This window comes from Cupressus sempervirens, chromosome 3, assembly GCF_028749045.1.
Source record: "Cupressus sempervirens isolate cs-2001-9-10 chromosome 3, ASM2874904v1, whole genome shotgun sequence".
Lineage (NCBI taxonomy): Eukaryota > Viridiplantae > Streptophyta > Pinopsida > Cupressales > Cupressaceae > Cupressus > Cupressus sempervirens.
The window spans coordinates 24,665,432-24,678,356 of record NC_143120.1 but is presented as its reverse complement, the minus strand read 5'-3'; the positions used below and the strand labels follow the sequence as shown (position 1 = coordinate 24,678,356).

Sequence of the window (12,925 nt, the reverse complement as noted above, 5' to 3'; positions counted from 1 at the left end):
ATTCTTACCATGTCAAGTTAAAAGCTCTGCACACTGACCTTTGAAATCTATTTTGAATTCTTGGTGAACCAAACGGGCTCAAATCGAATTCTCAAAATCGAAATCTGGATTTCAAGTTCTAGAATCCCAAATCAAAGATTTCGGATGCCAATTCTGAAATCATATTCCAGCAACCAAACGGACCCTTATCTAAATGGATCCTTCCTGAAGCACTTGATACGACAACGTGAAGCATCAATTTTTAGTGGCTCACACTCGTCCGCCCAGATCGCGCCTGCCAATCCCTCACCTCATATTTCGGACAGCTCGCAAAATCTAGCATTTACAACCCGCCAATTATCACAAATAATATTTGAAAACAACGACAAAATTCATGACGTCATGGTGGGCAAATATCACCCTCACATTCTCGCACCGCCGTGGCCACTTTAGTTAACTCCAGTCAAGCAGTTATAACCCAGGGCGAGTTAAAGCGGGGTTATACAGGGGGCTCGCTTGCTCACTGTAATCAAAACTCACTGTATGGCTCTGGTAATCTGTTAATTGACAGGAGTAGTAGAAAACGATGGAAGGTTCTGGCGCAGTTCGTGTGCCTATTTCCGTTAAGGCGGAGACATTGATAATGGAGGAAGCGCCATCAAGTAACGTGAACAATAATAATACCGGTATTGGAGAGTGGCTGTCGCATGGATCGAACCCGGGGCTGCCCGGTGGAAAAAAGCTGGATTTGGACAAGGATTTTTACTGCCCTATTTGCATGCAGACGATCAAGGATGCTTTTCTGACGGCCTGCGGACATAGCTTTTGTTATACATGCATTATGACTCATCTGAATAATAAGAGCAATTGCCCCTGCTGTGGACAGTATTTAACTAACAGGCAGCTGTTTCCCAACTTTTTGCTTAATAAGGTGAGTTTTATATCCTTTAACTTCTTTTTCTTTTTTAAATTTAAGATCCGGAGGTTGAAAGTTTGTGTTGAAGTTAAGTAGATATGCGGTGTTTATTTTCTTATCCACTGGAAAACTGCTTATTCTGTTGCATTTAAACGTCACTTATTGATTGAAATTTTGCGTTGAGTGAAAATGGAAAACTTTGTTTGGAATTGTGAAAATTGTAGGTATTTTTGCTCACTAATTTATGATTATTATCCTGGGCGTTTCTTTAATTAGAAATGAAAGAGTAGAATAGGTTGAAATTCTGTGTAAAAGTAAAAGAAATCATTACATATAAACGAAATATGCCCACTCCGTGTGCATTCTCTCGGTCCATGATATGTCTCCATTAGGCTTGATTTTTAACTACGGCAGTTTGTAGTTTTTCTTTTAGTTTAGAAAAATTTATCTAATTTTTCTGTCAAGGTACAGTTTGAGTGGCCAAAGTTTAAACTCCAAGTCATGCATAGAAAACATCCAGACATTGCCAAAGGAGTTACACAAAATTGCAGAAAATAAGCACTGGTCGATTTGCAAAAATGTGACCTTTCCATGCCAAATTAAAGGGTGTAGCCATTTCTTTGCCAAATTTAAGAGTTCAAGGGAGGAGTTTTCTGTAGGATTTCTAAAATGAAGTAACGTACAAAGCTTCTTTTCAACTTTAATCTGCCCCAAATTTAAGAACATAACACGCAATTTTTTTATAGAAACTAGAAAGTGTAAAAAATTGTAGTATGACAATTATTATAATAGTCATTATGGCTTTCTAATATAAAATTATAAACGTATCTGACCCTAAATCCCTATCACTTAACTGAAACTAAACTTCATGTAGCTAATAGTTAACCTAAAAAATGAATATTGACAAACGTCACTAGATATCTCCAGACAAGGTAAAATGACTTTAAACAAAGAACAAAAAGTAGATTGCCATATCGCACCTGTTAATGAGTATGAGTTTGGGTCCTTAAGATATTAGTACAAATTAGGGAAATATAGTACTGAACAGGTTTGTTCTGTGTGCATCTTGAGTATTTGAACTATAAATGGTTAAGTATTCTTCTAAATTTTAAGTCTCTCCAAACTCGCTAATATCTACGTGAACTATAAATAGTATTTGAACTATAAATGATTAAGTATTCTTCTAAATTTTAAGTCTCTCCAAACTCGCTAATATCTACGTGAACTATAAATATTTTATAAGTTACCAGATTCTCTCTAGCAAACCTCAAAGTCTGGTTCAATTCTGTACAGAATCTGGTCCTTGTCAAATTCTCCCCAAAGTTGCCTTTAGAGCTACAAATTTGCTGTTAATTCTGTTAGAGGAACCCGGGCCAGAATTTGGAGCGAATTTTGAAGAATTTGCTCCCCAACGGCCAAACCTGGGCAGAATTGGGTCTCAAAAATTTTTTTTAGATTTTTTTTCAGTGTTTGTTTGCATAATTGGTTTATTCGATCCTCCCAACCCTAAAAGTGACTACCAAAAAGACCATATAAGTTGGTTTATATCTTTGAACCCAGGGCTTAAACTTTGAAACTCAACTTTTGATCTAGCTTGTTTAGAAATCCTCTAACCAATACAAAATAAAAATTCAGATAACTGCACTTATCTTTTGACAATTCCTTATATTCTCAAATTGTTCCATTGATATGGAAATATGTTCCATGCGTGTGACCAAGCAAGTGAATCATGTTGTATGTATGACTAAATGATACAATTAATATCCTATTGAACTGAAACATAGATATCGTGGTGTATTTTGCTATGTTGCTTTACTATTACCATAGTAATGTATGGACTTATTTGTTGTTGCATATATATACATGCATATATTTTTATAAAAAAATGCATATGTTTTTGTACGACGAACCCAAAACGAATTTGAACCCAACCCCAAAATATTTTTGACGAATTCTGAACCCGTATCCCCGAACTGGGAACTTAGAAATTTTTAGTATTTTTCTAAATTGAGTCTCTCCAAACTTGCTAATATTTAAGGACTGACACACTAAATACACATAAAACTACAAGATTTCATTTTGTCTAGAAGTTGTGAACTTTTAAGAAGTGTGCAGTGGTGGTTTTGTCTCAGTTGCTTGAGATATGCTTAATCTGTTTGCATTACCTGTGTAGTTTAAAATGCCTACTAAATAAAATTAGCTTTATCAAGGTTCTCATTAGCGGGCAAGTATAATCAACTTGCATTTGTTGACTCAATGTACACATAAAATAAGCATGAGACTGAAATTCTAAAGTAGAAAAGTCTAGTAACTGCCGACTCCAACTTTTAAGTTACTTTTAGTTTCAATTAAGAGCATAGGACCCAATCTTTCTGTAAGCGTGCAAATTGAGACTTCGTAGCTTTGATTTTTGTATCCTGTTTCTATAAGAGAAAACTTTATGCGTATTGAAAGTGTGAAGTTTAAATCATTTGATATTCTTTAGATTTTGTTAAAATCTTCATTACAAATAAGTCTTTAAAACTGCAAGATACTCAAAGCCACACTTTAAGGAAGAATATACACACATAAAATGCTAATAAATCTACCTATGATTTCAATTTTGTAAAGATGGTTCTTTTTTGGTTTTGAAGTTTTCTGTAAGATTCAGGAAAGTGCATTTACCTTAACTCTGTTCAGTATAAATTTTGGAGACATTTTCCCTTGTTCCTCTCTGGGTAATGATTGAATTCGATGTCTGTGTGGGCTCCGGATCATCATTTTGCATGTTGATTTAACCAAATATATATGATCTTGAGCTGTTCTACTTATGAATCTTATAATAGCAATAAGCTTGTAGCAATAAAGAAACATTGATATCTTATAGAAATCTGTCTGACATACATGCACATGGCAGTAAAAAGGGGGATTCTTTGTATAAAATTTATGACAGCATTCCTTGGCATCTTGTAGCTTTTGAAGAAGACATCTGCTTGTCAAATAGCAAGTACCACATCACCGGCAGAACATCTTCGACAGTCTTTACAGCAGGTTAGTGCTGCTTCTGACTGCTCATTACTGGAATTCGTTTAACCATCTATCACATTCTTGCCACCTGTTGATTCATCCCTTTTATTGTTTAAGCTTACTTTTTGTGATGCAATAATTTTGGCATGTAGGTTTTTGTTAATTATTTGAATTTATTTGAGATCATTTAAAGAATAGCATCCATTATTATGGGCCTTACTTCCCAAGTTCTTGTTGCATCTCGTCTGAAGTTGAAGATTATAGTTCAGCAGTAGAACTTTGTTTAGAATTGTAACTAGAATAGGTAGGCTGTTTGAATGTTAATGTTGGAGCTTCAGAAGATTTTGATTATTATATTAGGTCAAAGGACGAAGTGGTAAATATCTTCATGAAGTCATTTATGGAGGGTAAATTCATCAAGTTCACAGAGTTGTTGTTTCAGAAAGCTTTTCATGGTGGGGGGCTACTGGGTTATTATCATGACATTCTTGTCTTTGTACTTTTTGTGTTGCACCAAATGTGTTGTAAATTCTCAATTTTCACTGAGGATTTTTCTCCCATTCATTACTTAATGTTGTAATAGTCTACTGAGTTAAAATTTAAGTCTGCGAATTTACTGCACATTAGCTGTATTTCATAGGGCATTCATCAAGTGACACTATATCAAAGCAAATGTTTTTAAAGTTGGTCAAATTTAAATTATTATGCATATTATAAATGATGTGTGCTTTTATCCTGCATCCTATTCTTGGACAATGTAGGTCCTGAGATCTTAAGTGTTTTTCTAACAGAGGCCTTTTTTTGTTGTATTTTTTTTTATGAAGTGTATTCCATACACATCTATAAAGTTAAGTCACCTAGAGATTTGGGATACATGGACAAGAAAAGAGGTGTTAATTTATAAGAGGGTACACAAGTATCTGCACGAAGGTACCGCTTATGTTACATTTAAATATAGTTACCAGGAGATGTGGGCTATGTCACAAGATTGGCCGAATTTTCGGCTACAAATTTGAAATTTGGCAAATTAGAAAAAATAAAAAATCATTAAAATTCGTATTAAGTTCATTGGAGTCTGTTGAGGAGGAATTTTTACGGCTGCAGCTAGTTGAAAAGGAAATGTCTACGGCTGTGGCTAGGGCATAAGAGATTTGCGGTGGTCCGAATGTGTCCGCTTAATAATGAGATATTATGGTCATGACATGTTCGTAATAATGTGTCCACGTAAATTTCTAGGGCATAAGAGATTTCTGGCTCTTATATCTGCTATTACGATTTGGACATCCCCTGTCTAGAGCATTTCAATTTGGACTGTCACAATGCAGACGACCAGCATATGAAGCTTGAAACTCGCATGCCATTCGTGATATTCGTGTTTGTTTAATCCGCTTTGGAGCATGCCATGTCATTTAAAGGCAACAACGATTTTATATATTTAAGCCGATAGGCTTCTCCTATGGAGCTAAGGCTCCAAAATAAATGCATTTAGTGTCTCACGCACAGTCAGTTGTCTCACGCAAAGATTAGAATGTGTTTGATTATGTCAGTAGATTTCCCCTCACCATCGCATATGCAATGTGCTGTGCTTTTTCGCCTTATTTAGCTCCTTGTTTACCTTCTGGTCATTCAAATATTCCGCAAATGACTAAGTCTTCAGATTCTTCATTTATGACTCTCTGTGTCTCTGACGCATCACTTAGCACATAAAACACATTTGTGCTCCCGCTAATGACTCAGTCTTAACGCCAAGTGGGATTCTCCACATCATGTGATGTTAGAGGAGTCCAATATGCAACTAGGTCACTAGAACCAAGGCGAAAAATCACATATGCATTCATTCAACAGTCAACTGAGTTAATTCTAGAAAGGCGTAGGATTCAGCGGATTGCTCCCTTTATACTCTCACAGTGCATTGCTATAGATGTCATGGCGGAGCATTGTATATGGGAGATGCATGGTGTGTCAAAAATGCCTAGTTTTGTCTCTGAATAGGGAAGCCTGTAACACTCAGTCTTATGCGGGCTCTTTCACATGCACTGGGTGTTTGAACGCCTCTCTCTCAGAATTGTAACCACACTAGTTTGAACTATTCAGAAAGACGTCACTATAAATAAACGTAGTTGCTTCTCCCTTCACCTCCACATTCATATTCATCTTCATAATCTAAAGCTGAGCATCACTTTCATCTTCATAAAATCGTCGCCAATATAGAGTGCGAGGTGCGCTTCCCGCGGGACATTTTAGGTTTGTTGTTGTTCTTGCTTACATCGACAAGAAGGAAAAATGGAATGATACAGACGCCCTTAGATAAGTTGATGATTCTAAAGAGCTTTAAAGATGATGGATATCTCTTAGTTTCATTCCTTTAAATCTGTAAGCAAAATAGGTTTTTAATGCTTTGTTTAAATAGAGAGTGTGGAATCGCAAGTGGGCTTTTTTCTTATAGGTTTAGATTCTTGTGCGGATGATGCAAATACTATGAGTCTGATTTCTATTGATGCATAAAAAATCGAGCTTTTTAAAACTGACGCATAAAGTAGTTTTAATTTTCTGCATACTTAGAATGTTTGCTGCTCCTTTCCACATATTTGATGGAAATTTGGTTTGTCAAGAAGACAAATGCGGAGGATGTGCTTCAACAATCCAACACCAATATTATTCTGAGGAAAGTTATAACTTATGAGTACTGATTCATTTTCTTCGTAGTTTTTAATTATTCGGTCTTTTTTAGGTGTCTTAGGTGAAGGCAAGTCTTAATTCTCACTCCAAACTTGTTAGCCGATAGGCTTATTACTGAGAGACTCGCCGCCCCCTAAAACTGGAAAATCCGTCAAATCATACACTGAAAAAGTCATTCACGGGTCTGTTCTGATTCGTCAGCTGTGTCTTACGCCAGAAAACATAATCAATGTCGATAGTCCACAGTCTTTTCCCTATAAAACCAAAATAGAAAAGGGATAAATATTGAATGCCTGGAGGATTAGAGTTAAGTGACAACAAAAAGGTCTAAATGTATGTAGGACAGAGAAAACTTGATGACGTTATAGGCAGATACTGACTGGAATAGATTTTTTTACAGATAAATTATGGTGATAAGATTCGATGTAGAATAATATCTTTGAAGGCTTGCGATTTTAAGTGTTTGGTTTCCTCATAAATATGAATATTGGTCTCTAAGTATTTTATATGATCATAGAGTGGGAACAATCATTTATCTTTAATTGTGCACGGGAAATGGAATCTGAAAATCAAAGAGGGGTGATTGGTCATTGAATGTTGTTTAAATAAATCAAGCAATTTAAAAAATAATCATCATAGATTGGGTCCTAGCCCGAGGTTGGTGCTGGCAATACACATGGTAATAAGATTTTGAATGTAGGTTTGGACATTTTGGGGTATGAAACATATTCTCAATCATCACACACTTCCTTTACCAACACACGAAACACATCTCCAAACAAGGGAAAATAAGCCAAAGAGGTATAGAGAACAGCTGATAAGAAGCAAATGATATCAGCAAGGTTAGGAAGTAGATGAAGGCAACGATTAAATCCCATGAATACATAGTTAAGACAATATCATTTGACCATCTGTAGCCGTCATTGATAAATTTTCTCAAAGCTAATCGAAAACTGGTTGTAATCGGTCGGTCATTCGAGCCCCCACACAATTCACCTGCATATAATGAATTCTAAATGTCTTCTTCCCAAATTGAAGCATTGCTAGGGTGGGTGAATCATTTATCCAACAATTAAAACATTTATCTTCCTTAAACAAACTTAACCATTCAACCAAAGTAAATAACAACCTCAATAAGATGCACATAGAAAATTACACTAGATATGTTAACTAGGGAAACCCTTGATCAGTGGGAAAACCCTAGTGGGAATGATGCCCACAAGATAATGTACTAATATAAATATTCCTTGTTAGAGGATAGACCCTATTAGGAGTCTATTACAACATTTAGTACATATGAGTCCCTATTAGGAGATTCCAACCCTATTAGGAGATTCCAACCCTATTAGGAGTTGTAGTACAATGTACACAAGAAGAGCCCACTGCCCAAACATGCAATTTCAACTACAAGAAGAGCTCACTGCTCAAACAAGTAATTTATTGTTATGTTCTTCTTTCTTTTATTTTGTCAACTAAACCAAATATTGTCAGACACGATAGATAAATCTCCAAATTGAAATGAATCTTATAAGAAAAACATATACAATAGCTAATTCGAGATTATAAATTCAATAAATCTCCAAATTGAAATGAATCTTATAAGAAAACATATACAATAGCTAATTCAAGATTATAAATTCAATTTTACTAATTTTTCACAAACATGGAAGTAAAAACTAATCCTGTTTGCCATATAACTTTTAAAAATTGAAGAAAACATTTTATGATCTATTGTAATATAAATGAAGAGTGAATCCTAATCAATGCGCACTATGATGGAGTGACTATACACTATTTTTGTTCACAATTAATTGTATAGAATTTAGAATGTTAATATTAATTTAGCCCATCACAATGTAGGATATTATAAATTTATAGTAATTTGATGAGCATATTTCTATAATCTATAATATTATTATTATTAGTTCTTTTTTAATTTCAATATCAAGATTAGATTTTATATATACCATATCATCTTTCAATGCATATCAAGTTTTGTCTTAATTACATTAATGAATAATATATTATTAGTTAATATTTTTTTAAAAATTAATCAATCATATAATAGGATTTTTAGTCTATTTTAGGGAAGATAAAATTATTATTCTATTTAAGAGAAGAAAACTAATTTTTGAACCATTCTATTATATAATAAATATAAATATAAATGATTGTACAGTTTAAAGGAATAAATTTTGGAGTGTAGGCATGTCTTAAAATTTTAGAATGAAGAGGAATTTAACTTTTATTTTCTTTTTCAAATCAATTTGTCTTCACAAAATTAGTATTGTAGTATTTTGGAGAAAATTCGAATTTCTCAATTTGTTTTTTCTAATTTCCCTTTTTCTTAACTAGAACTATACATGAATAAAGGAATTTTAATGAATCTAAATAAATAACTGACCTCAATGTTACAAATCATTTAAAATATTATTTTCAAGAAATTATTATTATCCAACGTGTCCTATTCCAGTATCCTTATTATCATTATTGAGATTATCCATATTTAATGGTGGGGACTTGTACCTTATTTGAAAAACTTTAAACATCCATAATAATTATACAATTAAAAAAAAAATATCATATTTAAAATACAACTTATTGAAAATTACAACTTACTAATTATAAAAGCAAAACTAACAATAAACCTTGAAAATGAGAAAATCAATGTAACTGCAATTTAAAATAGAATACAAGAATCACAACATAAATAAATATAGAAGAATTTCTATAAAAAATCATAAATGAACTAAAAAATAATTCATAAATCAAAGTAAATATCATTGTTCTTTTCTTTTACATTGTAAATATCAAGGAAACGGACATGGGTTTATTTGAAGAGAGAGGCGGAGGGGGGGGGGGGGGGGGTCCACGTAGCCAGGGCATCTATTTCATACAGGAAATGATAGGTTAGAAGATAAACCTATCTCTATTTAATCCTACCCCTCGTTAACTTTAACCTCTATTTTAATGTGTATCCTATTTTGTTGTCCATATATGTTGTAGCACATTTTGAGAACCATAATGGGCAACTATGCAACCATGAAGACTATAAATATCTAGATGGGATTCATATTTGACCTTCATTCAATTTTGAGAGATATCCCAAAATGTAAATTAATCCATAAATAAAAACATAATTATAACTATTCATTTCTTGTGTCACTTATGTGTTTATCTTTTCTTTTGTTAGTTTTTATTGTTCCTATGAAGATGTTTTATTTATTAATGAATAGACAGGCAGATGTAAGTAGGTTTAACTTTTGCTCAATATTAAGTCCTTTGTAGATATTCATTTTTGTATTCCTTTGAAGTGCATGTCCTCTTTTTGTCTTTCCATTTTTATATATTTTTATCAGATATCAAGCAGTGATGGGTTCTCGAGGAGATAGCTTTGTCGAATACCCATTTAATTAATGTGTCATAGGGTTTGATTACAGAAAACTAAAATCTTATTATCAATTTGATCTATGAATGTCATCTGGTGACAAGATAAATATATGTTCCAAATATCAGTATTATGTTTGCCTTTTTATTGCTAGGTTTTTCGATACTTAAAATCTATTTGCAATTCTTGTTATTTTACCAATGTGATAAAAAGCCCTTTAGGGCACAACCATAACCTTATTCGAATTGAACTTTCCTTCTTTTTTGAGCACTTTTGGAAAATGAAAAGAAAACCCTACAATATTATTAGAAAGAAAGAAGAAACTTGATTGCTCACTTTGATAAGGTACGTTTTTCATTTTCACTTCCTCTCTTCAATACACTTTTCCTTTCTTCAATTACCTAAACTAATAATATCATTTGTTTCTTGACAATTTTATCTACTTCTCTTTTACAGGTTCACTACTTGTAGTAAAGCGATGAACAAAATCATTTTGACTTGTCAAACACAAGATTTACTACTGAACTCCAAATAATTGCACTACTCAAATTTTATGGGAAATCCTACAAGTTTTACACATACAAAAACATTGTACTATCAGATTTGGCATACTTAACACAATTATATTGATAAACCACTATTCAGCTTCAAAAATACCATTTTTATTAAGCACTTTTGGACCACTCTAGCCATTATTGTTTCATGACCAACAATCCTATATATCATAAAAATTATGTTGAACCCTTTAGTTATTTATACAATTTCATACAATATTAATATCCATAAAATACTCTATCGGCTTATCCCTTGAACCTCTTATAGGTACAAGTGCTAGTTATATTGCAAATAGTAAAAGAATCACACATTGGTTTTTTTTTTTGGGTCGGTAATAAGTTATTTATTTATGTTGTAATAAAATATCAACATTACGTAAGTACTTACAAGCTTCTTTAAAGCTATCCTCTTTACATACTTCTACCTGGTAAGGTCCTAATACATTCCATACTTCCCACCCTATATCCCTCAACTCCTAAACATGATACAACCACCCTAAAAACATCTTAGCCATTCATAATTTGGCTTTTTCGAATACAACAATAAGACATAAAAAGATACACAAACCAAAAAATCATCATTGACGTTCCAAAATTTCACTTTTTTCTCTGTCAGTCGATCCTCTTTTTTCATGGCCCTCGCTCGCAGACATATTGTTCTTCATTCTCCGGGCAACACTGAATTGACATTGGATTTTATATTCCTTCTTGCTGGTCCGCTTCACTTTCTCGATCCCTTGCCCTTCACATAAAATTCAAATCCTTTACCTTTAGACACATCCGTTGATTTATCATCACAAAATTTAGACAAAATTGCCATGCCTCCCCTTCTGCTTCCTCAGTCTTCCACCTTATCCTCCTTGCACCAGCATTCCTCTTCTTAGGGTGATTTGTAAAGAAACCTTTGACCCTCTTCCCACTCCCCTCCAGGAAGCTCTGAATTTCCATCCTCAAATTTGCCCATGCTTGTTTTGCTTTCTCTTTATAGAATTCTTTATCCACTCCTGTCGGCCACCAAAGGGAACCCACTCTCCCTTTTCTCAAACCTCTTTCATAGTCTTCGTAGCACTCACTATAATCAAATCCTTTGCTTGACCAAGCCCACTCTAAAAGGGACTCTATCCCCCCTAGTAAATCATTAGGGAACAAATTTTTGACCACCCACTCCACTTCTTCAATCAGACATGCAATTTCTAGTCCCCACGCCATTACAATGGCCGCAATATCCACGTTGATCTTCCAGTGATGCGTGGAGTTTTGGAAAAGTTCTCCAACTGTCTCTTTCACAGCCAGTATAACTCTTGGCATTGGGCATTTCACCAGCAGTTTTAGCCGTTTATCCCGCACCGGTCCAAAAAGGGTTCCACATATTGGTTTTTAAATAGCAAAAAAATTAGTATTTTATTTATTTTTAATGTTTTTTACTAATAATATTTTAGTATTCTTAATTTCTGTTTTGTATTTTTAAAAATGAATTTGATACATTTTTAAATTTTTTTTCAAAATAAAATTTAGTGATTATTTATTTCATTTCAAATTTATAATGTTTTGAAGTATTAAACTATTTTGAATACTATTGAATATATTATTATATTTTCTAAAAATTTAATTTAGATTAGGCGAATTTAATGTTGATTTTCTTTCAATGTTTTTACCATGCTGAACTTTATTTGAATTTAATTGTTGCCGAACTCGAACTCGAATTTGAACCATGTGACTTAGGATGTGGGTATGTGGATAGGGTCCTTGCTCATGAATTAGTTAGTGTAAAATGATTTAGTAATGTCATGTTAATTTGTTTGAATCTGACTGTGTTATTTACTTGTTGGCTTGTGGGTAGTTGTTAGGATTTATTTGTTACTAGTTGTTTACAGTTGTGTTGTGCTTGGAAACTGTTAGGTATTATAAATAAACTTCTTGTAGTCAGGGAGTAATCTGATCCTTGGCTGATTATTTCTGGTGTACTTCTATGTGAGAATCTCATATGAATAAAGATATACATGTGTTATTCTATCTGGTTTGGATAGTTATTTATATTTATTTATGCTAGTTTTATTAAATAGAGAAGTAAACAACGAGCCCAAAATTTATTTTATATTTTTTTCAAAATAAAATTTAGTTATTATTTATTTCATTTCAAATTTATAATGTTTTGAAGTATTAAACTATTTTGAATACTATTGAATATATTATTATATTTTCCAAAAATTAAATTTAGATTAGGCGAACTTAATGTCGATTTTCTTTCAATGTTTTTACCATGCCGAACTTTATCCGAATTTAATTGTTGCCAAACTCAAACTCGAATTGAACCTTGTGACTTAGGATGTGGGTATGGGGATAGGGTCCTTGCTCATGAATTTAGTTAGTGTAAAATGACTTAGTAATGTCACGTTAATTTGT

General features: G+C 33.2%; 1 protein-coding gene and 1 non-coding gene across 3 annotated transcripts in view; both read left to right on the top strand.

Annotated features, from left to right (window-relative positions):
* The first annotated feature begins 320 nt into the window (after positions 1-320).
* Positions 321-12,925, top strand: part of LOC149564575 (E3 ubiquitin-protein ligase COP1-like) — a 31,358-nt gene continuing 18,753 nt past the window's right edge. Inside the window, exons 1-2 of one of the 2 annotated variants that reach the window (XM_089818121.1) lie at positions 321-910; positions 3,848-3,925. In XM_089818121.1, the coding sequence (XP_089674247.1) occupies positions 566-910; positions 3,848-3,925 (423 nt within the window). In that variant the 5' untranslated portion in view covers positions 321-565. The remainder of the gene's footprint in view (positions 911-3,847; positions 3,926-12,925) is intronic. The other variant, XM_089818120.1, reaches the window with a different exon arrangement.
* LOC149564576 (small nucleolar RNA SNORD36) lies at positions 6,360-6,435 on the top strand. Its single transcript, XR_016363038.1, has one exon. It is a non-coding gene; the product is annotated as a small nucleolar RNA SNORD36 (small nucleolar RNA).